The sequence below is a fragment of the Mesoplodon bidens genome (assembly GCF_964165515.1).
Source record: "Mesoplodon bidens genome assembly, chromosome: 4".
Classification (NCBI taxonomy): domain Eukaryota; kingdom Metazoa; phylum Chordata; class Mammalia; order Artiodactyla; family Ziphiidae; genus Mesoplodon; species Mesoplodon bidens.
In genome coordinates, this window is record NC_138160.1 from 6,797,256 (window position 1) to 6,823,196 (window position 25,941).

The following is a 25,941-nucleotide window of genomic DNA, read 5'->3' on the forward strand; positions in this document are numbered from 1 at the left end:
TGCCCACGATAGTAGCAACTCTATAGTCTGGAAAGGGTGCATTTAAAAATATTTCTCCAGAAGTTACTGGGAAGCCTAACCTCCCTAAAATATTTCTTTGATGTCATGTTGTGTACATATTGTCTTCCATCCCTACCCCTGGTCCTCGTTCTGCTGTTACTGCAGGTCCTTTGAAATCCCACTGTCTGTTCAGATTTGAGTGTCTGAGGTTAGCCTGGGCCCATCTCTTATTCGGCTGTTTCCTCTTCCCCACACCCCATACCCCACCACTCAACCTCAGCTTTATCCAAGTTAATTTTCTAGTCCTCTTACTGCAGTGTTCACCTTCCTCCTCTAATCAGTACAGGAGCCCTCCTGAATGAGTGGAAGGGTGTCTTCGATTTGGTTTAAATAATTACACCACACTTCCCATCTTTAGTTTGAATAGCAAAGCCCTGCTTCCTCTGGAGAAGCTCATCCTCATTAGCATTAGCCATCATTCAATCCATTATTAAATTCTCAGCTCTTCTCTCCACTTGAATTGTTTCTTTGTTCTGGCAATATTCGGGTTTAGCTATCTACTTTTTTATTGATATTAGTTTCTCCAGTTGTGGTGTACAACATATGCACTTGGGGAGACTTAGGTTAAAAAAATAATAACCTACTGAGTCTCCAGGAGTGGGCTCTGGTCACTTAGGCATCTTTTTAAAGTGCCAGGTGATTCTAATGCACAGCCAGTTTCAGAAGTTTGGTGCAGTGAGCTCTGGTGAGGTAAGGACCTTACTGAAGTTTATCTTGCTTTTCTGATTACTAACAACAAAATCAGAAGACGTATTTGTATCGTACTTAGAATCGAAAGCACGCTTTAAAATATAAGTTTCTGGTTCTCTAAATAGAGCACAGTTTGTGCATGAAATTTGCATTTGTATGTTATGGTGATGTTTTAATTAGATTCACTGTAGTTGTAAGAGATGACAAAAGACTGGTACAGAATTGGGTGTGGTTTATGTACATTACCAAATGGGAAAGATACAAAGGTTAAGCAGGGTGGATTTTAATCTGTGGCTGATGGGGTCATAAATGAGCTGGTCTTGCTTCAAAGAATGATGTAATCAGACAGATGTGTCTCCTGGGGAAGGCTGTCTACACAGGTAGCATCTGGCTGCCTGGGGACATTGGCTCCTCTACAGGGAGTGGCCCGTGGTCTGGAGAGCTCTGAAGTGTTACCTTGTTAGTAATCCAAACTCTACCAAATGTGGCAGGCTGACTTGCTCTAACAAAAGTGGCAAATAATGATATTTAAACCCAGGATGCCAATGTATTAATTTATCATGTGGAATATGCCTATCGGGTAGACCAGTTAGCTGTTTATATAAAATCATCTCTTATCTTCTTTCTCTATAGCAAGAAGCCACCTTGTCCAAAGGTCACCCATGAGCCTGGTTATAACACAGGTGGAGTGGGGATTTGTATGTTTAAGGCAATGTTTCTCGACCTTTCTCCATTACTACTCTCTTAAGAAGCCTCTTTAAATGTTTTTTTTTCTAACCAACCCCCCATGAAATTTTAGTACCACAGGTATATTGCATATCTATTTATGTGATGTATGCATATCTGTGTATCATGCATTAAAAGATGAATTTTTTGGCTTTCCCCGAGAACCAGTGTTTGCCCTCTTGGGGCCCCTGCTGAGAATGTATGGCCTAAGAAATCCATTTCCTAAAGCCTAAACTATGAGCCTCCACTTAGAGGGATACACCAGCCAGGTGAGCCAGGTACTGGAATCCACTGACAAGACGACTTCTCTTCCAGACAGCGTTGTTTTCCTCAGAGACTAGCCTCTTTCTCTGCTTCCAAAATTAAAATCTTTACCACCCACTCACCTCCCTCCTTTTTTGCATATATCTTTCTTCAGATGTTTTTGTTCACCCAACAGATCAGAATCAAATCTGGCCAGAATTGCATTGTCTTTCAGGTGATGAAACATGTATCTGCATCCTTTTCAGGTTAAATCTGATGGGACAATTTTGGGTCCAAATTCTTCATGTCTGTCCCAGGTGTTATTTGCATGGATTTACTGAAGGGACATCAGGTATATGTCAAAGCATAACCCTGCTCTTAAGGATGACATCTGACAAAGCAATTACGAAGCTTTCTCCCCAAATATGAAAGGCAGAAAAATGGAGTGGATTGATCCAAAGCCAAAAATCATATTTAAATTTAAGCTCCACCAAGACAAGGATTTTTGTCTTTTTTGTTTACTTAAAATTATAGTCCCTGTACCATGAACAGCTTCTGTCACATAGTGGGCCCTCAATAATATTTGTTGAATGAAAAAAATATATTTTTATTCAGTCTATGAATTAGGATCTCTCCAATTCTTGTGTAGTGAGTCATGTGGATATGAGGGATTATATTCATTCATTCAAAGAATATTTACCAGGGACTTCCCTGGTGGTGCAGTGGTTAAGACTCCACCTTCCAACGCAGAGGACACGGGTTCAATCCCTGATCCAGGAAGATCCCACATGTCACGGAGCAATTAAGCCTGTGCGTCACAACTATTGAGCCTGCACTCTAGAGCCCATGAGCCACAACTACTGATCCCACGTGCTACAACTACTGAAGCCCATGTGCCTAGAGCCCCTGTTCCACAACAAGAGAAGCCACTGCTATGAGAAGCCCATGCACCGCAACGAAGAGTAGCTCCCACTTGCCACAGCTAGAGAAAGCCCGTGCACAGCAATGAAGACCCAATGGAGACAAAAAACAAAATAAAACAAACAAACAAAAACAAAAAAAGAAACAGAGTATTTACCACGAACACATTATGACAGACCCTATACAAATTACCCAATGTATCCGTAAGGGAATAAAACAGGTGGAATCCCTGCCCTCATGGACCATAGAGCAAAACAGGAGAGACAGGCATTAAGCTAACGGGTAAATACAAGCTATCACCTTTTGGGAAGCAAAGTGATATTGGAAGAAATAGCAGGGTGCAGCTGGTGGATTACCAGGTGGCCCTCATGGAACACGCTCAGGGCAGGCCTGTCATGGAAGCCAGGTGTGAGCAGGCCCCACACAGGAAGAGGGGCAGGAAGGAGCTTCTCAGGAAGAGAGAACTGTGTGTGCAAAGGCCTTGAGACTGGAGAGATGGACAAACTGGAAGACCCCCAAGGAGGGCACGGTACCCCGAGTGGAACTGAGGGTTAGGGCATGAATAGAAACCAAAGATGCAGACCGGGGCAGGATGTGTGAAGAGTTCAGTGTAGACATTAAAATGGGCAGACCAACTCTTCTGGGTCTAGACTTCAGAAGGAAGGTCTGGGCTGGAGATCCACCTTTGGGAGTTGGTGCTATTTAGATGGTGTTGAAGAAGGCGCCAGGTATATGGATGTCCCTGCAAGGGGAAAATGGGGGAATTTAAAGAGAAAGGGACCTAGACCGAGCCCCAGTGAGGGCAGTATTTGAGTCAGAGCATGTGGAGTCAGCGGAATGGCCAGACCCCAGGGAGCATGGGGCCAAGGAAGCTGAGAGAGACCAGGATTCTTGGCAGGACAAAGGGACCATCTCTGCTGAGGACGCTGCTCGGGAGTCACGGTAAGGGGAGCATGGAAAGGAGTGGATGGGATTGACGAAGTTGTAGGTAACCAGTGAGCTTGACAAGAGTAGTTTTTGAGGCTTCTTGGGATTGTTACATAGTTTGAAATGGGATATGGAGAATCAGAGGCCAAAGAAGTAGGAAGGGCTTCAGTAGACAAGCCTTTGAGGTTCAGCTGTAAAGGGAAATGAGAAATAAAGAAGAAGGCGGGGTTGTGTTGTGTTTAGGGAAGGCACTGCTCTGTTGGGAGCAGACTTGCTTAGTGCTGGGAATGGTTCAAAGAGGGAGAGATTGATGACAGAAGTAGTCGGGAATGAACTGGAGCCTGAAATCCCTGTTACCTGGAGACAATTGATAATCAAGGTGATGGTCCAGGCTGTGTGGTTTTCTTCTGCATCAAGGTTAAAAAGTATTTTTCTTGCAAGTGGTGGAATTTGGTTGCCAAATTTCATCCCAACAAAGAAATTTCTAAATGCATATTCTAAAATCAAACCGTTTCCTCCATTCCAATTCTACTCCCATGTAGTTTTTATGCCAGGCACGGTTTTTTCTCATCAGAGTCTTTCAGTGTGTGATTGCCTATAGAAATCCTTAAGGTGTGAAAACCATTTCCTGTAGCAAGCACAACATTTCAGTTTCTCTGATGGGGAAAGAACAACCTCCAGGACCACCTGATCATGGGAAGCTCTGCATCTCCTGCCTCTTCTTTCCAGTACAGAGATAATTTCTCAGTGTAGAGATAATTCCTCTTTGTCTTTTAAACCTATGGCAATAAACTTCTTTGTTGTTTCTATTTAATTTCACATTCCAAATATCCTTGCAAAATCATTCTAAAAAGGCATCAAACTGTTTCTCAAATAGTTAAATTGTGAGATAGTAAATATTACCCTAATTGGTTAATGACTGATTTACATATGATGCAAAATAAAGGGAACTTCATTAGCTGTGAACTAAGAATTCTACTCTTTCTTATTGTCCTTAAAAAATTAGTACCCCTGGACTGCTCATCTAATAATTTTACTCTGGAATTTTAGTGGACAGGTTTATTACATAATATGTCCACTGGAAAATAGAAATGAGTATTTTTAACTTTTTATACTCATTCTTTGGAATTCTAGTAGCCTTGGATAGATTTCTGTTTCATTCCTGGCTTGAAATGCTTCTTCACACCATCAGGAAGCACGTTAGTTCATCACAGAAATGTATTTAGACTTGGAAAACGCTGGAGATTTTAAAAATATGATCATTATGGTCCCAAATGAGGGTTGGGGCTTTAACTCATTTTATTGATAGGCTGAGACAGTGTATGTGAAGCCCACCATCTGGAAACCGTTGTAAATTGTCATTTCATGAGACTTTGCCTCTTTTGCATACGCCATCTTTTTTGGGTGAGCCCTTGACTGAAACTGAACTCATGGGGTATATTTAATTGCGGCTTCTTGTCCCCAAGGAAGACTAGTTGGCTTGGGGAGGAAGTAGTTGCTATCACTAATGACACAGAGAAGACCTGAACCCAGAAGCTTAAACCCATTGCTACTCCAGGCTGCAGCTTCCAACAATCTGCACAATAATACTTTCAGCTCGGGTTTACTTGGGATAAACAGACACCTCTGTGTAAGCTGCCAGCAAGTCATATATATATATATATATATATATATATATATATATATATATATATACACACACTCAATTTTATTGGAGTGTAGATGACTTACAATGCTGTGTTAGTTAGTTTCAGGTGTACGGCAAAGTGACTCAGTTATGCATATACATGTATTCATTATTTTTCAGATTCTTTTCTCATATAGGTTATCACAGATTATCAAGTGGAGTTTCCTGTGCTATACAGTAGGTCTTTGCTGATTATCTGTCTCATATATAATAGTGTGTGTATATTAATCCCAAGCTCCTGATTTATCCCTTCCCCCCATGTTTCCCCTTTGGTAACCATAGGTTTGTTTTCCATATCTGTTTTTGTAAATACGTTCATTAGTATCATTTTTTTTAAAAAAATTAGATTCCACATATGAAGTCTCATATAGTTTTTGTTGAATCAAGTGTGTCTTCTCAGAGTCGATTAAGGAGAAAATAGGTAGCAGACCCATCATGATTTTAATAACCCTTTTTATTCTACCTAATTAGTTAATATATTTTTGTTATTGATGTTGAAATTGTATGTCATTAGTGATGTGCTTTCCAAACCATGTGCTAAGGCACCCCCAGGGCATCCCAGGATATTTTAAAATTTCAAGGGGAACCTAGCAACACTGGACATCTGTCACTGTGGAAATCAACTCAAGGTAGTTGATGGTTTCAACATTAGGTGGCATTGCATTCCTTTTGTTGTCAAGCTGGGTTTTTGTCATATGTGACCGGGAAAAAGAACAGTGGCCTGGGGAAATCAAGGCAGAATAGGAAATTCTGCCTTCTGAGTGGTGGTGTTGAATCCAAGTCTAGTGTTTGTGCAGATGCAATGCTCAACAGACACACTGACTACTGAGGGGCCCATAGTAAGTCACATAGTAAGTGGCTACTTAAGAATGAAATAAAATTATAATATTTTATTTCAATATATATGTTGGATTTCTCTTCCAACAACTCCTAAGCTGTTAGGGCATAATACTTAAGCAGTTCAGACCTTACTATTTAATAAACAAGACTGTTAGATATCTCCTTTGGCCTAGGAATGCTATGAAAACATTAATAACACACTACAGATATTGTGAAACAAGAAAATTTGGGAACCTCTGCATTAGTGGTTTTACTTTTTGCAAGTAAAAGTTTATAATAATGTTGGAGGATGGATGCGATGGATGCTCAGTTTATCAGCAGTTTTCCTTCAAGCACAGGCATCCATAAGTCTCATATAGATGGCTAGCTAATGGGGAACCCTAATGGTAGGATGATCACGGTCATCACTCTGAAATCTCACCTGTGCAGCTCATAAAAGCCTGCTTTGCATCACCTACCTTTGTTTGCTTGCTTTGTTGACATTTATTATTGCTTTGTTTTATTACATTTTTGTCAGTGAGGTTGATTTCTTGGGTGGGGAGAATATAACATTTAGTTGATTATAAATAAATGCTCAATAAATGTTTTTGAACAAATGAAGTGATTTAATGAATGTCTTAGTTCGTATTAAGCCATCAGCAGTATGTGGCATTTCTGCAAAAGAGTTACCAGCCCCAAATGTCTAAGGAATGCAGGGTTAACCTTTAACTGAATTTTCTGGTAATTTATAAATAATCTGTCTTTAAAACTCAATAGTTTTAAAGACACAGGGAAGTATATCCAATCTCCTGGGATAAACCATAATGGAAAAGAATATAAAAAAAGGATGTATATATGTGTATAACTGAATCCTTTGTACAGCAGAAATTAGTACAACATCGTAACTCAAGAATACTTCAATTAAAAAAATAGAAAAAAACCCTCAGTAGTATGTTGGAGGTGGGGGAATTGAGTGAGGGGCAGTCAAAAGGTACAAACTTCCAGTTATAAAGTAAATAAGTATTGGGGATGCAGTGTATAACATGATAAATATAATTAACACTGCTCTGTGTTATATATGAAAGTTAAGAGAGTAAATCTTAAGAGTTCTCATTACAAGAAAAAAAATTCTGTTTCTTTTATTTTTTACCTATATGAGATGATGGATGGTCAATAAACTTATTGTGATAATCACTTCCTAATATGTGTAAATCAAATCATTATACTCCACACCTTAAATTTACACAGTGCTGTATGTCAGTTATATGTCAATAATACTGGAAGAAAAAAATAAATGAAATGATGTCTACAAAGTGCCAGAAAAACACGTCAATGGCATGTTATTACGGGCTGAGTTGTGACCCCCAAAATGCATATGTTGAAGCCAAACCTTGTGTACCACAGAATGTGACTGTATTTAGAGACAGGGCATTTGGAGAGGTGTCTGAGCTAAGATGAGGCCATTAGGGTGGTGTCCTTATAAGAAAAAGAGATTAGGATGCACAGAGAGACCCCAGGGACACACAGGCTTGCATAGAGAAAAGGCCATGTGAGGAAACAGCTGAAAGGTGGTCATCTACAAGCCAGGTGAGAAGTCGTAGGAGAAAATAACCCTGCTGACACCTTGATCTTGGACGTCCAGCTTCCACAACTGTAAACAAAGAAACAAACAAAAATTTCTATTGTTTAAACCACTGAGTCTGTGGTATTTTGTTCCTACCGTCCAAGGAGATTAGTGCACACACGGGTTTAACAAAACCCATCCCTTTGATTAGGGTCCTGGAATGGTGCTGACTGGGAAGAGCTGCTTGGTAGTGGCCCTATGAGAGAGCACCAGATGCCTCTTGGTGATTTGAGTGGAACTAATGTACTGCATTGGCCCGAAAGTTCGTTCGGGTTTTTCTGTAGCAGCGTACAAAAACCCGAACGAACTTTTTGGCCAGACCAATATATTCTCTGGTTGAAATTGCTCAGAAGTCAGAGTCTGGTGTCAACGGTATAAATCGTCTTTGCTTCCTCCAAGACCCACTCCTCAGGAAAACCCTCAGTAGGAGAGGAAAGAAGGTGGTGAGGAAACCCAGGAGCACCCTCCAGGGAGACACTACTTTTAAGTGCATGTCAGCATTTTATCCTGTTAAAAGGAAAGCTGCTGCCAGCCATCACCTCCCCTAATTAGTATCATTAATGAAACATCTAGTTTAGTTTGTAATAGGAAATTTCTTTGTTTTCCAGTTTGCAGAAGGTTTCAGTTATGCAGCCAAGCAGTTATTTATCTCTTTTAATCACAGCATGACTTTATGGAATATCTTTTGGTCTGATTAAAAAGGGCAATTCCAGGGTAGAGCTTGAGAATCACAGTATTCATTGTTTTTTCTCCAGTATTTAGAGCCTGTGACTGCACAGGACTTTGCAATCTATCACTTCCATGTGAATGCACTTAGTAATGTCATGTTCAAGTTCATACCCAGGATTGGCTGTGCTACCCCTGTGGTGTTATTGCCCTCAGCAAACTTGTCCCTCTGTTATCACATTACATTTGATACCTACATTTAGTTCCATTCAACTTCATAAGGTGTCCTCTTCTTCAGTCATAATTGGCAGGGTATATTGTGCTTGGTTTGCTTAATTCTAATTTATCTACTATTGTGTAGGTTATAAATGGGGTCACAAGTAGGTCATAATGCAAGTCGCCAATGGGGTAGCCATGTAAATGTACCCCGAGTACCCATAAAAGATGTGTGTCCCTTCTTGTGCACTGCTGGTTGAAGAGACATATTTATCTCACATGACGTGGTGTATCATTTCATCTTAAACTAAGCTGCACAGGTTGGAGTGTCTGATAGCCTTTGTCATGTTTGTTGACTGAATCTGAACACCTGTTGCCTCTTAACTTTTTAAATGTGGATCAAATATGTCACCTATATAGCGGTGATAAGTGAAGATAATTATGTATAGTGTTTAAACGAAGCTAAATTTCATTGATCCAGATTAGAGAGATTATCTGTCTAAATTAAAGTCTAAAGTGTGCTCAAATATATTTTTGTTCACTTGTACATCCACCGAAATCACCAGAATTAGGCAAATTTTGTATTGCTTAGTGCAGATCCTTAGGTGAGCTGATTCAAGGTGAATAAAATTTGAGTTTTAATTAGTATATAATTATATGTTTCTAAAGTTTTTGAAACGCACTGAGACAGCACTTAGAAGTGTTCTCCTATTGAGCATATGTCATTGTATATGGGAGAGAAGGTTCAGGAAGACCCAGACACCAGCATTTATTAAGCCCATTGGACAATACAGGACCACTTCATCCCCTGGGTTTCTGAAAGAGTGTAACCTCTTTGGAATAATTAACTTTCATTCAACTATGTGGACTCACAAAGACCAAGGAGACAGTGGCTTCTGTTGGGTATTAGTAACGATGTAAATTTCAGTTAATCATCGATTGGTTGACAGAATGTCAGATGTAATCATTCAGACGTCACTGTGCCAGCAGGAGGGCAGGAGACAGTTTGGACCAGACGGACACTAACTCTAATAAAAGTCCTTTGTAATCACAGGTAAACTCCCAATTGGGCTTGGAGCTCTGTGAAACAAAGAGAGTGGGGAGAAGAATGTCTGCAGGTGTTGTTTTACAGAAATGGCCTGCAGAGTAAGTTAACAACAAAAAAGGAAATGACTGGTCCCATTTTGGCTACAGGAGAAGTGGGCTATGAGTTCTGGAGTTAGCAGCTCTCTCCTTTCCGTACAGCGTATTTGTTTGCTCTTCTCTCTCCCGTGGTGGAGAGGAACTAAACCCTGAAAGCTAAGATTCTTTCATGTGCTTGAAATCAGAGAGAACCTGGATGAGAGAACAAACGTGTGACGGTGCACTCCTCTGTGGAAAGCAGGGTGACCTACGGATCTCGATGGAGGGAGGCTTGTGCCTTCTTCTTCCACTGAGTTCTGAATATTGGAAACTCCATGTTTTGTCTCCTTTTTGTTATTCTAAACTATTAATCAAGCTAGCTTTCTCCCCATCAGTTTCAAATTTGCAATCCCTGAGCTGAGAAGTACAAGTCTGGGTTTCTGCAGGGTGAAGCCAGCTTTCCCTTCTAGGGAAGGTGTGTTCTCAATGACTTAGTTTGTGAGAAGAACTTTCTATCAAGATCTTGAGTCTCTTCTAGGCCCATCTCTTCCCACTGGCCTGTAATGAGCTGGTGGAACACTCCTGAGAGAAGCAAATGACTCTCAAACTCCTCCCTGAAATTTTATCTAGCTGTGATACCAAACTTGAAGCCTAAGTGTAAGATTCTTTAGCCCTTTAGCCCAAATATAGCTGGAAAAATAGCATAATGTATGCTATTCAAAAAGACCTAATAATAACAGCTCTAAATTATATAAGAGAATAATGAAAATAACCATCACAACCAACAGTACTATTTCTAGTGGTCATTTCCATAGGAAATCAATTTGCATTTGACTCCCAATTTTCAATTCCAGTCTAACCAACCAAAACACTAATAACACCCATTGTTGAGGTGGTTGGTTTTTCAATTTTCTTCATAACTTTCTGTCTTAGCTCACGCTGCCATAAAAAAACAATGCAGGCTGGGTGGTGCAAACAGGAGATACTTATTTCTCGCATCCCTGGAGGCTGGGAAGGCTAAGATCAAGGTGCTGATGATTCTGTTCTGGTGAGGGCCCTCTTCCTGGTAGACACCCCTTCTCACATGGCAGAGAGAGGAAGAGAGACAGACAGACAGATACAGAGAGACAGAGAGACAGAGAGAGTCTCTTCCTTTCCTTATAAGGATGCTAATTTCATCACGGGGACCGGACCTTCATGACCTCATATAAACCTAATTACCCCCCAAGGGTCCCACCCCTAATACCATCATATTGGGAGTTAAGGCTTCAGTATATGCATCTGGGAAGGACATGACATTCAGCCCATAATATTTTCTGACTCCACTCCTCATCTGGAGGGATTTTAAATTAGAAGAAGATTCCAGCGAGTGACCTGAGGATCATTTGATGTTATAGCCAAAGCACAGTGTTTCTGGTCTATACTAAAAGGCTGATAAAAACCAGAAATCCTGAGGCCAGGGCATATAGCAAATTTAATTCTTTGGGGGTTGCAGGAAATGCTGAGGAGATGGAATTGGGATTCTCTGTAGCCATGTTTGAGAGCTCAGTTAAGGAAAATTCTACCTGATCATTTTCTCTCCCAAGCAAGAACATTGTTTTATTTAAGCCAAATTTGATGCTTATGAGATGCAGTGAGCTTGCTGAATATTCATTTGCAGCTCAGTTCATCAAGTTCTTATAATCCCTTTTATTTTCCTTTGACTTATAATTGGTGTTTTTGCATATTTATGATCTGCTTTGTTTTAAGCTGAGGACCTGTTTTAAAGGCTGTACTATCCTTTCTCCTGCAGCCCTGTGCAGTGAGCTCATAGGGAAACCATGGTATTGAGTGATGGGGTTTCATCTGGTACCAGGAACCTCACCCGACCCTCAGCTTGCATGTGTGCTGCCTGCTGACCTCTGTGGACACTGTAGTCAGCAGCCCCTAACTTAAGATTAAGAGTGGGAGTGTTGAACAATTTTAAAACTCTTTAAAAGAGTCACAGATGACTTGAGTGCTGACCTAATCCTCGTGATACTTTCTCAAATGTTTGAAGACAGTGAGCTCACATCCTTAAATGTCCTTTTCCCGGGTGAAATAACCCTGCTTGGGTCATTTGCCCTTGGTCACATGATCCACTTAGAAACAGCCTCACTTCCTGTTACTTTCCTCTGAATGTACGTTGATGTACCAGCATCATAGTTAAATGCTCCATGGACGTGTGGTCTCCAAACTGCAGCCACTTAAAAGAACTTTAAATGATGAAGGCACTTTATAGCATCAAATACAAATGCTTTGTAAAGGAAAATGATGTTAGCTGCTTCAAAACTTACACATGTCTCTTTAGAAATTCTTCAGAAATACTTTCCCCACACCCAAGTAGAGGGTTGGATTGTGCTAGACCAACCTGCCCTGGCCCATGTGAATCAGGGTCATGTGGGTTGGTATGGGGTAATCCTGAGAGCCTGGTGAAGCCCTGCCCTCCAGTCTCTTAATTTTGTAGACTTCTGTTTCTTTGCCTATAAAATGAAATAACAAAATTGTCCATCTTCCTGGCTGTTTTACTTTCTGGACTCTTGCAAGGATGAAACAAGGTGTGTTTGGAAAGGCAAGGTAATGGCTGTGAAAGAAGCAGAGTCAGAGTTTGCTGGTGGGTACCGGCCTTCCCACCAGCACAGGACTGATTATTTATGCATCTCCTGAGAATTACTGACAAGTGTTGACCAATCTTCCCACCCTCACATCAAGTGAAGATGGGGAAGTGGAAAGTGGTGGAGACAACCAGGCTTCTGTGACAACTGGGCAGAGTCCGGTTTGCACAGATTCTGGATCGTGGGTCAAGCTTGATCTCAAGGCCTAATTTGAAACTTCATGGTGAACCTTGGCTGCTATTATTACCTTAAACAATTTATTTTCTTCCAAGACATCTCTTGGGAAGCTAAGTTTCTCCTCCTATTTTCTGACAGATGTGAGAGTAGCTAAATGAAGCAACGAGATAAAAGAAAACATCAAGACACTATGATGTTATAAAATAAATCCAACATTGTGAAAATAGAATTTTTTATTGTGTGTTTTGTTAAACAGTCTTCTAGGAAGTAAAATGCTGTGATATTATTTTTGAAAAGAAAACCTTAACCGCATCACTTCCTTGTGCCCTACGTTTTATAGAGTCATTATATGAATGCAACCTTTGGATGGAAAAATGCTTTAGGACATCAATCACATATGTAAATGAGCGTAGTTATTAAAATACCAGGACTAATTCTATTAACCTTAGAATATGGTATTTTAGGATGAAAGCAGGGATCAGAAAAATGCTTGTAATTTGATTAAATTTTCCACTAGAAGAGAAAGGCCATAACTACTTGGCATTAAAACTCTTAGCTGTTTGTTTCTTAAGCATTTCCTTTACATATCCAAATAAAAATCCATAAATACATTCTTTCTAATTATCTATAGTCAGGGAGGGCTTGAATTACATGTTGTTTGAAGCAATGCAGCATCCATTGACCAAATGGATGAATGGATGAATGAGTAAGCGAAAGAAGGCTTTTCCTTCCATCCCATGACATTGCAAAGTTGCCAGGGCACTGGGTCAGGCAGACAGTGTTATAATCGAGGTGCCCCTTTTGTACTCCCTGATGAGGGAGGCCAGGGGACAGGGGATGGCTTCATTTAGTTCCCTTGCTTACATTTCGTTATTATTTTGGAGGAAGTGAGTTCCTAAAATGTTTGCGTCTTTGTTTGAAGGCATTTTTAAGGAGAAAAAGAAGAAGCTCTCTTAGATAATCACAGTTATTTTTAGTATTATTTCAGCTGCACCTAATAAGGAAAGAGTCGGTGCTTTCTAATTCCAGGCAGTCTGGTTTGTGTTGGCCCTTCTGGTTCCTACATCCTTTGGGTCACTGTTCTTCAAAGCAAACCCAGCAATGTCAAGGTCTGAAGAATCTTCAGTGAAGCAGATGGTCATTTTGCAGAAGCAAAGTTGACAGGACTAAATTAACAGTGCACACCTGGGCCCGGCTCTGAAATGACCTGTACTCAGGCAGGAAGCCAGGAAGTTCACGAGCTTTCCCACATCCTCGAAGGACTGACGTCCACGGGGGTGATGTGGGAAAGGATGGCAGTGGGAAGGAACGGAGCCTGTGCAGCTAGACATGCTTGGGAGCAACACCGAAGACGAGCACACTGCTCCCCTGTTCTGTGCTGAGGCACACACAGAGCACATGCACGTGTCACGTGTGCACATGACATACACACACCACACACACTACCCCAAACCACACGTTTATCCCATATATAAATTACATATGACATGCACACATCCATTACACATATCATTCACATAACACATACCAGGTATACATGTGTACCACATACATACATCATGCATGAATCACTCAGAGAGAGACACATGTCACATGGATATATCACATATACAAATCACACACACCATACACATCACAGAAATCTTACATGCATATTATGTACACATATATCATGCATGTATCATATGCAAATCACACACAGATGCATGTCACACACACACGCACGCACGCACGCACGCACTCAGCAATGCACAGAGCTAATATTTTAATCATCGGGGGTACTACACCGTGCAGAGGGAGGATGGCATGATTCTCTGCGAAGTCCTGTCATGGGAACCTTGAAGGCTTAGGAATAAAAATTCCCCCAAGAGTGTTTGAGTCCTGGCATGCATGCTCCCCGCGTCAGTTGACTGATGTGTTAAGCTGACCTGTGTCAGTGGGAGACCCTTAGCAAGGAGCACAGGGCTTTTGAACACAGATGCTCTGCCTTTGTTGTTGAAGGGATGAGTGCCCGTTTGGTGAGAGGAAAGGTCATGTGGAGGGGGGTGAGGACGGAGGGACATTTTCTGCAGGTGTGACCGTGCATGCCCTGCCAGACCTGCACAGGTCTAGCCCTGAACACATGATCGTCAGTTTTATTTATTATTACAACTTGCTCTGTGTTAATAGTGGGCCTTGAAAAGACCATGGTCATACACTGGTGGTGAGAATATCAATGGAACATTTTTTTCAGAGCAATTTTGCCATATGTATCAAGAACTTTAAAATATTCAGGGCTTTCAACTCAGTGTATTTTACTAATTGAGCCTGAGAAATGATTAAATATGAGGCCAAAGCTTTAGACACGAGGTTGACCACTGTAGCATGAAGCAAATGCAAAGAATATTAATAAAGAAAGTAATAAAGTATTCTTTATTAATAAATAAAGAATTTTAATAAAGATAGTATAGACATAACTAAGTTATGATATAGTCATAGAACTGAATATTATATAAGCATTCAAAATCCTGTTTCTACAGAATTTTCATGATCTGAAAAAAATCAGATTAAATGTTAAATTAAAAAAGCAAAGCAAAACACTGCATTCAGAATGAACTTGGTTCCTTTGGAACAAGGTAACGGTCTTGACAAAAGAAAATATGGCAACGAGTTCTTCGTGGGCAAGGCAGTTATGGGTTCTTTGTAGTTTTTCTTTATATATTTTTCTCTTCCCTTCCATCACAAATTTTTGTGAACATGAATGGTTTTTATCATGAATAGAGCAACAAGTTATATGGTTTGAAAGGTTCCTATATTCCTATATAAACATTAAGTAATGGGGAATATAACTTCTCAAGGCTCAGTGAATACAGGTTCGATGTGAGGGCAACCTGTATCATCTAGTATCACAGTAATGCTGTATGACAACCATGAAATCTCAGTGGCCTTGATAGTGGATTATGGGTTGGCTGAGTGTCTCTGTTCCATGAGTTTCTCATTTTCCCAGGACCAGTGGGCTAGTCTTTTCCTGATGAGACACAAGATTGTCACCCAAAACACACCAGGCCTTCTAAACCTGGGCTGGATCTGGCACTCGATTACTCCCACCCACATTGCATTAGCTGTAGCAAATCACATGGCTGAGCCCAGAGACAAGGGAGGGACAACAAAGTGACCTGTCAGAGGGCACGGATCCAAGAAGGGGATGGCATCCTTTTCTGTTAAGTAAATAAAAATGTTAGTTCGGGCACAGAAATAAATTTAACCTCAGGCAGAGTCATGTCCTTGAAGACTGCTGCTCATGTGCACTGTGTGGTTGTTCCGTTCTTGAATGATAAACGGGCGCTCTGTTGAGTGGCTCTTTGTGTCCTCAGATCCTGGCCAATGTGATCATCTTCATCTGCGGGAACCTGGCCGGGGCATACCATAAGCACCTCATGGAACTCGCGCTGCAGCAGACGTATCAGGACACTTGCAACTGCATCAAGTCCCGGATCAAGTTGGAATTTGAAAAGCGTCAGCAGGTAAAATGCATGTTCAATCCTGTGTCCACGTTATTTGAGACATTGTTGAAATGATGTTGTCACTGCTCATGTCGAGTGTGCAGTTCATCCGCTCACGGGCATCAGAAGGAAACCAGAGTAGCCATCTGATGGCCCTGCCCGCCCAGCCTCAGGCAGTGTGCTGGGAAGATTGAATCATGAACCAACAAGCAGAGATGACATCTTCAGATTGAGACCCAGCAACCCCCAGGATCACCCACGTGCTGACAGCCACATCAACCACCATTCAGATAATAATGATAATGATTATTATTACAGTGACACTTTATTAAGACACTCATTTGGGGTTCAAGCATATTTCTCTGTGGCAAGAGTGTGCCCCACCTGAAATCTGCCTGTGTTGTCAATAGCACTTCCTATAGGGCCTGCTTTCCACCTGTAGTGGGATGGGATGAAATGAAGTGGGATGGGGTGACTGAGCTCATCCTTGAGGGAGGTGATTGGAGTTGGGAGGGAAGGTCTGGTGGGGAACTAGTTGTTATAGTGTCGAGGGCTGTCCTACAGTGACTGATGTGGGTGATGCATGGAAACATACATGAGGGAAATACATAGGCTCTGACGAAGCACTGAAAAAAGAGGAAATGCAGATAGTAGGAGATGTGGGAAGCAAAGCCATCTAGGATCCATGTGGTCTCATCCAGGATGGTGGTGAGCAGGTGAAGCAGATATGCTTTGGAGGGGAAACCAGGAATGGGTCCTGAACTTGACATGCTTAACTTCAGGTCATGGTGGAATATCCATATGAATAGGGTTTTTTTTTGTTTTTTGTGTTTTTTTACTTGGGTTTGTGTATTTCCGCAGGAACCCAGTTTCCATCTATAAAGGTGATGGTTGGCATGACTCTCTGTGAACCCCTCTCTGAGCACATTCATCAGTATTTGGCACATAAAAGATGTGTTATTATTATCTGTTAAGTTGTATCGAGTTAGTCCATTTTATATAATTTCATCAAAATGTATTATAGTGGTGAGCAAAAAAAAATCCTTTAAATATTGACACTAGACTTTTATTTGTGTATGGACTGATGAATAGTAATTGGATTCCTTTTTGAAAACAGGGAGGTCTGTTTGTCATTCAACAAATATTGACTGAGCGTCTAGTTTGTGGCAGGCATGATTCTAGGTACTGGAATGTGGCTGTCAATATTGCTTTCCCACTGGTATGAGCAAATCTCCCAGTTTGATTTTAAAAAAGAATTTTGTGTTACAACATGTGTAGCAAAAGTATTCAGATATTAATGTTTAATTCTTTGGTCCCTATGTATATCAAACTCTGTATTCTACATTAAGAGAAATAGACAGTTGTTGACATGGGTCTGTTAACTGGTATATCTTCATATACTGGACATTTATCCATGTTCAGTAGCAGTTCAAATCTGTGTTCTAGAAAATCCCATAGATTCAACACCCAGCACTTAGTGTTCACGATTGTTCCCTCTACAGGGTTCAGATGTTTTGGGAGAGATGGTATCCTTTTTCAAACAGCAGTGACTAGATCAGGTTGGTCCTGTCAGTCATATTTAACTTTCTTTTCCATCACTTGCACCAAGGTTATAGAAAGAACTGAAATTCCAAGTCGAGGGTTTATATAACCTAATGTTTATAGTACGGACTTGACAGAGTGGTAAGTCAGACTGCTGATCTGGTCTGCACTGCTTCCTGCCCTGAAGAGACCTTGAACAACCAGGACCAGGTGTCATCCAAGTGGTCAAGAAGGGCCATGCTTTGACCCTACGTGGCTCCAGAACTAGACCAGTGAGGCATACCTCGAGCTACAGACTTTGTGGGACCATCGTGGGAGGTATTATAAGGGCGTCTACTTACAAGTTTATGAAAAGTATCCAATGATCCTTTTTAAAATAAGGAAAGAGAAGAGGGACACTTTGAAGACAAAGAACTTATACTAAAGATATTTAATAAAATATTATTGGACACCACACATGTATTTTGCTACCAAACTTGGTAGTCAGCTCTCAGGATCTTGGGCCCAGAATATAGTAGTTTTCTTGTTAGGGTTTTGGAAAATATGTTTCTAGAATAGAATAAATGTTTATATATATATATATTTTTTTTTCAGACCAGCATGTAATTGAATGGGAATGAAAAATTTCCATAGTTAATAAAATCAGTAAAGTGTGATCGTACAGATTTAAGGAAACAAATAAAAATTGGCCAGTGGCAATCTAGGTATCCTTCATACAGAGGAGCAGTCTCAGAGACCATAAGGCCTGGTGTGGCCACAAACCAAATTAAGGTGCAAGGATTCCACGTGCCACTTCCTCTCCACCCATTACCAAAAACCAGTTTTAACAAAAATTATTGAAGTATAAGTTGATTTACAATGTTGTGTTAGTTTCTGATGTACAGAAAAGTGGTTCAGATATTTATGGCTATATATATAGATACATAGACACCTATATATGTTTTATGTATGTTATATATATTCTATGCATGTTCTCTCTATATATCCATATCTATATATATCTATATAGATATAGATATAGGTGTTTCAGATGTACAGCAAAGTGATTCATATATATATATATATATAAAATACTTTTCCAGATTCTTTTCCATTGTAGGTTATTACAAGATATTGAATATACCACAAACCATTTTTGCTTTATCCACAGTCACTAGGACAAACAATAGTGTCCTTCAAAGGGCTTCATTCAGGGTAGGGGTGTGTGCTGAGCAGCTACAAGATGATTTGTTTTGGCCACCATTTGGTTAAAATCTATACCATCCGTTTTAGTGTTATATCTGCAGTTGCCGCAGAGTGAGTTGACACTCCCAGAGGCTGAGGGCTGCCGTCTTTCATAGTTACTGGGCCTCTTTCACTGCTTCAGCCCCCTGTCGTCCTTAATCCTTGGGGAGGAAGGCAAATGTCCTGTGAGCCCAGGAAGCTGTCCCTTCTGCAACCACCCTGGGGTCTACAAATTGTTGATATTACTGGGAAGTGGCTAGGGATTCTGAAATCTTTTCAAAATTGCTCAACTCTGTACTTTCTTTTCTTCAAATTTTGTGCTATTTTTCCTAGACGCAAATGAGATGAATTTCTTGAGATTAAAAATCATGTTTCAATAAAGTAGTATTTGTGCTATAAGATTTGGAGAGAGAAGGGAATGAAAAATGTTAGCAGAGATTTTCTCAGAGTTGTATTCTTGCCCTAAAAGTGCCTTCATGGATAAACACTAAAAACAATATTTAGTTTTTTACTAACTGGGAAAACTAATGCATCGCATTAGCCTTGAGGCCACCTTTGGGGCCTGAAAGTGGTGACTTTTGAATTTTGTCTTAAGTTTCACATCGTGCAGTAAAAGCCATTTCTTGTGCACCATGTCAGTGCCATAGAGCCTCTTTATCAAGCAGGTGTTTCTCCCTGGAGTGTGTAATAGACTCTCAAGAATTGATGAGAGCTGGATTCAGAGCAAAAGAGGAACCCTCTCTCTTAACTGCCTGGGCAGTTGAAATAAATATTGCCTCTGTAGGACTGCAAACTGAATTTGCTTTTTCTTATAGAAAGAAAATAAACACTCTTCAATTTATATGTTGTCTTTGTTTGAAAGTAATGTAATCCAAAGAATCTTTATATGGCCTACCTTCCTCTGGAGCCATCCTGTGGATTGAATATGACACAATATGTGTTTCAGTGGAGGGAGAATACTAGTCAAGTGAGGTGTGGACCCCATGTTATTCCTGGATCTGTAGTCCACCATGGGGGCCATTAGTGAACCAGTAGGCTTCTGGTCTCTCGGACAAAAGTGTTTCTTCTCTTCAGATTTCAATGGAGCAAGTAAGTGGTCCTTTTGTGTCCATGGTTGGGTAGATAATAAATGTACCCATCTTTATCCTAATATGATAGCAGGTAATATTAGGGCACTACCGAATGTATTGCATAAATCATTTATGATGCGAGGTAAAGTGTACATGGAGTTGCTGTAGATTTGGGATGCTAAAATTTGGCCCCTTTTCATGAGGGAAAAGGAGAAAGAAGGAACTGATATTTCTTTGAGTCCTCATAACGTGCCAGGTTGTCTATCCAGTTCTTTAACATATACTGTTGTATCAGTTTCCTGTTGCTGTTGTAGCAGATGACCACAAATGCAGTGGCTTAAAACAGAACAAATTCACTATTGTACAGTTCTAGAGACCAGAAGTCCAAAATCAGTCTTGTGAGTTTGGCCAGGGTATTGGCAGGGTGGGGTCCTTCTGGGAGCTTTGAGGGGAGAATCTGTTTAGTTCCCTTTTCAAGCTTCTAGAACCTGCCTGCATTCCTTGGGTCCTAGCCCCTTCTCTCATCCTCAAATTCAGCAGCATAGAATTTTTCTCTCTGTCTGTCTCTCCAACCCTCCTGTTTAATCGCTGATTCTGCCCTTGCATCTTCTTGCTTCTCTCTCACTAACCCTCCTGCCTCCCATAAGGATAATCCAGGAAAATTTGCCCATCTTGAGGTCCTTAATTTAATTACATCTGCAGAGTTCTGGGTTTGCCATGTAAGGTAACATACAGGTTCCAGGGATTAGAACAGGGTCATCTTTGCAGGTTCATTATTCAGCCTACTACCCTGTCTTCTTAACTTATTTATCAACTCTATGACTTAAGTCCTTTTTCTCACTTAAAACAAACAAAGTAATTGTCAAGTTACTTGTCCAAGATCACTCAGCTAGTAAGTGTTGTTATTTCTGCCTCTCATGTTTGTTCTGTCTAGGTTGTTTGGAGTGATCTCCAAGGATAGAGATTTTTCCCATCCATAAAGGACTTTTTTTTAGTTAACTGTGTTACTATTACTAGATGCATAAGAAAGCATAAGACAATAGCAAACATTTACCTGGCTTATCCTTAGGTAATGTGTTGCCCTGATAAGAACATATTGTCCATGAGAATGTTAGGAAGTTACATGAAAGATCATTTCCTCAAGAAGCTGCAGTGTTAAATCTGTCTGTGGCTTGATTTCCATTCTGTAGTGGACTCTGGAGGCCACCTGAGCTGAATCCTAGTTATGTACGTCATCTTTTAGTGTGACCTTGGTCAAATTTCCTAACTTCTCTACCTCTGATGGAAGTTCTTCTACTTGATCTTTTGCCACATTTAAGAAACAGTCTTTTCAGCGTCCAGAATGGTATCCTGTTAAGAAAGTAATCAGTAGCTGGTCTTGCATTGAACTCTCATGACTTAACGCACTAACTTAAGCGACAGAAATCAGCTGCCACCCTGGCCAAGCCGTTGACTGTGCTGAGGCAGAGCGGGGGGGGGGGGGGCAGGTAGTGATTGATGCCGGCTATGCCATCTCCTGAATGCCCTCCATAATAAGTTCCCTTCTTCCTTGAAGCAAACAGATTGAACCGAGAAATGTTCTGCTTTGTCTGATAGAACAGATGGGGAGTCTTGCTAACACTCTTAGCAGTTCCATCTCACCACGTTCAGAAGTCTACTTTTCACGAGCAGAATGGACATTGCTGCACACAGGGCACAACACTGCATTTCCCCCAGTTGTCTGTCTGCATCTGAGTTGGTACATGGAGTCCAGGGTGAAGCATCTCACAGCAATGCCTCTTTTTTTTTTAACATCTTTTTTGGAGTATAATTGCTTTACAATGGTGTGTTAGTTTCTGCTTTATAACAAAGTGAGTCAGTTATACATGTACATATGTCCCCATATCTCTTCCTTCTTGCATCTCCCTCCCTCCCACCCTCCCTATCTCAGCCCTCTAGGTGGTCACAAAGCCCTGAGCTGATCTCCCTGTGCTATGTGGCTGCTTCCCACTAGCTCTCTATTTTACATTTGGTAGTGTATATATGTCCATGCCACTCTCTCACTTTGTCCCAGCTTACCCTTCCCCCTCCCCGTATCCTCAATTCCATTCTCTACATCTGCATCTTTATTCCTGTCTTGCCCCTAGGTTCTTCTAACCAATTTTTTTTTAGATTCCATATATATGTGTTAGCATATAGTATTTGTTTTTCTCTTTCTGACTTACTTCACTCTGTATGACAGTCTCTAGGTCCATCCACCTCACTACAAATAACTCAGTTTCGTTCCTTTTTATGGCTGAGTAATATTCCATTGTATATACGTGCCACTTCTTCTTTATCCATTCATCTGTCAATGGACACTTAGGTTGCTCCCATGTCCTGGCTATTGTAAATAGATCTTCAACGAACATTTTGATACATGACTCTTTTTGAATTATGGTTTTCTCAGGGTACATGCCCAGCAGTGGGATTGCTTGGTGGTATGGTAGTTCTAGTTTTAGTTTTTTAAGGAAATTCCATACTGTTCTCCATAGTGGCTGTATCAATTTACATTCCTACCAACAGGCAAGAGGGTCCCCTTTTCTCCACAACCTCTCCAGAATTTATTGTTTGTAGATTTTTTTGATAATGGCCATTCTGACCAGTGTGAGATGATATCTCATTGTAGTTTTGATTTGCATTTCTCTAATGATCAACGCCCATTTATGATAAAAACCCTCCAGAAAGTAGGCATACAGGGAACTTTCCTCAACATAATAAAGGCCATATATGACAAACCCACAGCCAACATCGTCCTCAATGCTGACAAACTGAAACCATTTCCACTAATATCAAGAACAAGACAAGGTTGCCCACTCTCACCACTATTATTCAACATAGTTTTGTAACTATTGGCCACAGCAATCAGAGAAGAAAAAGAAATAAAAGGAAACCAAATCAAGACAGTATGGTACTGGCCCAAAAACAGAAATATAGATCAATGGAACAGGATAGAAAGCCCAGAGATTAACCCACACACATATGGTCACCTTATCTTTGATAAAGGAGGCAAGAATATACAGTGGAGGTAAGACAGCCTCTTCAATAAGTGGTGCTGGGAAAACTGGACAGGTACATGTAAAAGAATGAAATTAGAACACTCCCTAACACCATACACAAAAATAAACTCAGAACGGATTAAAGACCTAAATGTAAGGCCAGACACCATCAAACTCTTAGAGGAAAACATAGGCAGAACACTCTATGACATAAATCACAGCAAGATCCTTTTGGACCCACCTCCTAGAGAAATGGAAATAAAAACAAAGATAAACAAATGGGACCTAATGAAACTTCAAAGCTTTTGCACAACAAAGGAAACCATAAAGAAGACCAAAAGACGACCCTCAGAATGGGAGAAAATATTTGCAAATGAAGCAACCGACAAAGAATTAATCTCCAAAACATACAAGGAGCTCATGCAGCTCAATATTAAAAAAAACAAATAACCCAATCGAAAAGTGGGCAGAAGACCTAAATAGACATTTCTCCAAAGAAGATATACAGATTTCCAACAAACACATGAAAGAATGCTCAATATCATTAATCATTAGAGAAATGCAAATCAAGTAATGCCTCTTGATAAAAACCTAATTGGACATCGAGAGCCCAAGAAGAGTTCAAGCGAGCAAGACTTTCTCACTGCAGTTCCTGAAGAATGAAAGCAGCAAGTTTCAGTATAAATGTTATTCCATGATCTTTGGGTAGGATTGTGCACCCAGCGGAGACAGCAGAAGATGAGAAACACAAAACATCACACGGTACATACAGTTTAGTTCAGATAGGCTAACCCCAACTTGCATCCTCAAAGATTACGAGTTAAACTTTTTTCCACCCCATCCACTTTTTTTCTGTTTTATTTAATAGTCACTTGTGTCGTTTTTTTTCTTTGGTATCTCTTCCTTGATGGAGTCATAACTTGTATCATTCTTAGTGGCCACTTGTTTCCATTTCATTAAGTGATGAATTACAAATTTTTCTCTTGGTATCAGTCCCTCGATGGAAAGGACATAGTTTATGTGAGTCATCACTTTTTCTTACCACTCACTAGTGAAAGATCGAATGATGTAGAAGATGACACTTATGTTTTGCTTGGAAGTTGAAAAAATGAAGAGTTGAGATTTCATAAGAGTTCTCTTCCCAGTGTTTGCCATTCGAATGCATCAGAATGAAGTTAAAGAATTGCTTTAACAGTTTGCATGGCATTGTATCCTATTGATTGCTTAAATTCTCTCAAAAATCAGGTATTATGTTTCATTGAGAAATACCAGGGCAAGATATTTTGGGATGTTACAGGTTATGCCATGATGCTTATAGGAGCTTATAAATGGGAAATGGAAATCAATTCCAGAAAAAAAAAAAAAAGTAACCCTCAAATCATCAAGGCTGCAATATTTTCTGATGAGTTCTTTAGTTAGAATGGATGAGAACACTACATATTTTCAAAGACTACAAGGAAGGCCATTCTGTGAATGTGTACTCTGGCTCCTTTAAGGAGGAATCAACAGCTGTAGATCAAAGGTCAAGGGGAAATAGGAGGAAGACCATTGGAAACAATGTCAAATCTTGATGCCTAATGAAGAGCATCATTTCAGGAGGTTAGTAATAGGAGCTCAAAATAGCATCAGTGTTCATTCTTTAAAAAGTTAGACATCCTGTTCTAAAGGAAAAAAATAAAGTATGGTTACAATAATTAATCAAGCAATGTATGCAAATGCCTATTTATATCATGACAGTAGAAAAGCTAAATGGTAAAATAAAACCTCCAGAAGTTTCCTCCCTGTAAGATCCTTGAGCAAAACCCCAATCTAATGTCCATTGTGAGGAAGCCACTCACCTGTCTTATTGGAGAAACAGCTGGGGAACATTTATATTGCTCCAGATTATCACAAGCTAATGTTTGTTTTTAATACTAGAGAAGCACACACACACACACACACACACAGAAAAAAACAACAAAAACAAACAAACAAACAAAAAACCAGAAGGTGCACCCTCAGGAGAGCATCTGGTTTTGATATTTTTGGCTTCTGAAAGTTTTGAGTTTTTCTTGGAGACCACTTATTTTTTATAGCCTGTGACACAGTAGTTGGATGCTTGTAAGATTGTATAATAGGAAAAGGATAATGTAATGGAAAGACTCAAGTAAGTTCAACATCATTTGATATGAGTAAAACAAACCCAATAAAAAAGAGTCCCAGAATCAGTCCTTCTGGCTGCAGTAACCATTCTTCCGGTATTTGTCACACACAGGAGAAAATGTGTGTCCTACTCAAAACTCAAAGTCAAATGTCAGATCTTCTGTGATTGCAATCATAGTTTTCTTCCTGAAAACGGAGTCAAAGATAGTCCAGTATACCTGTTAATGGGGAAAAAAGGCATTTTGGGCTCACCAGCATGGGGCTGATTTCAAAATGTTAAAGTTATTGAATTTGTGTTTAAGAGTCTATCATCATAAGCATAGTCACAGATAAAACACCTCCCATTGCATTAGGGCTGTGCTTGCTGAATCAAGTCACTCCCCAATGTTTATAACACATTGAAAACTACGAGTTAGGAGCTTTAGAATTTTGTTAATGCATGTATGTTTTCAGAAGGTGTTATTCTTTGGAGTTTTCCCTTTTTAAGTTGTCTGCGTATCCTCAGAGTTTTAGGAAATTTTGTTCTTGTGCTTCTCAAGAAGAATCCTTTGGCCTATTATTGGCCATTTAATATATGTACGTTATTGGATGTGAACATTCTTCCCCCAAACCTATGTTTTCCATAAATGTGAAAGAATGTAGGACTATATGATACACTCAGGAATAAAATAGGAGGAATATTAAAGGTAATGGCATGCATATAAACCTGTGCATAAACTACTAAATTAAAATAGGGTTTTTACATATATTCTTCCATTAAATACAGGATTATGAAGGTTATGGAAGTCCCTCTTATGGAGCTAAACTTCTATTTCAGAGTTTTTTCTTCGATTATCTGTTATGTGCCAGGGGATTAACCCAAGGAATAGAGTAGTGTCTTAGTAGCAGGCTAAAGGCCCCTGTTGTCTTTGGGCTTACCTCTGAATGGCAGGAGACAGACCATAACTGTCGGA

General features: G+C 40.1%; 1 protein-coding gene across 2 annotated transcripts in view; it reads left to right on the top strand.

Moving 5' to 3' along the window:
• Positions 1 to 25,941, top strand: part of ADCY2 (adenylate cyclase 2) — a 441,039-nt gene that overhangs the window by 198,565 nt on the left and 216,533 nt on the right. For both annotated transcript variants that reach the window (XM_081233724.1, XM_081233725.1), the window contains exon 4: positions 15,865 to 16,014. In XM_081233724.1, coding sequence (XP_081089850.1) covers positions 15,865 to 16,014 — 150 coding nt within the window. The remainder of the gene's footprint in view (positions 1 to 15,864; positions 16,015 to 25,941) is intronic.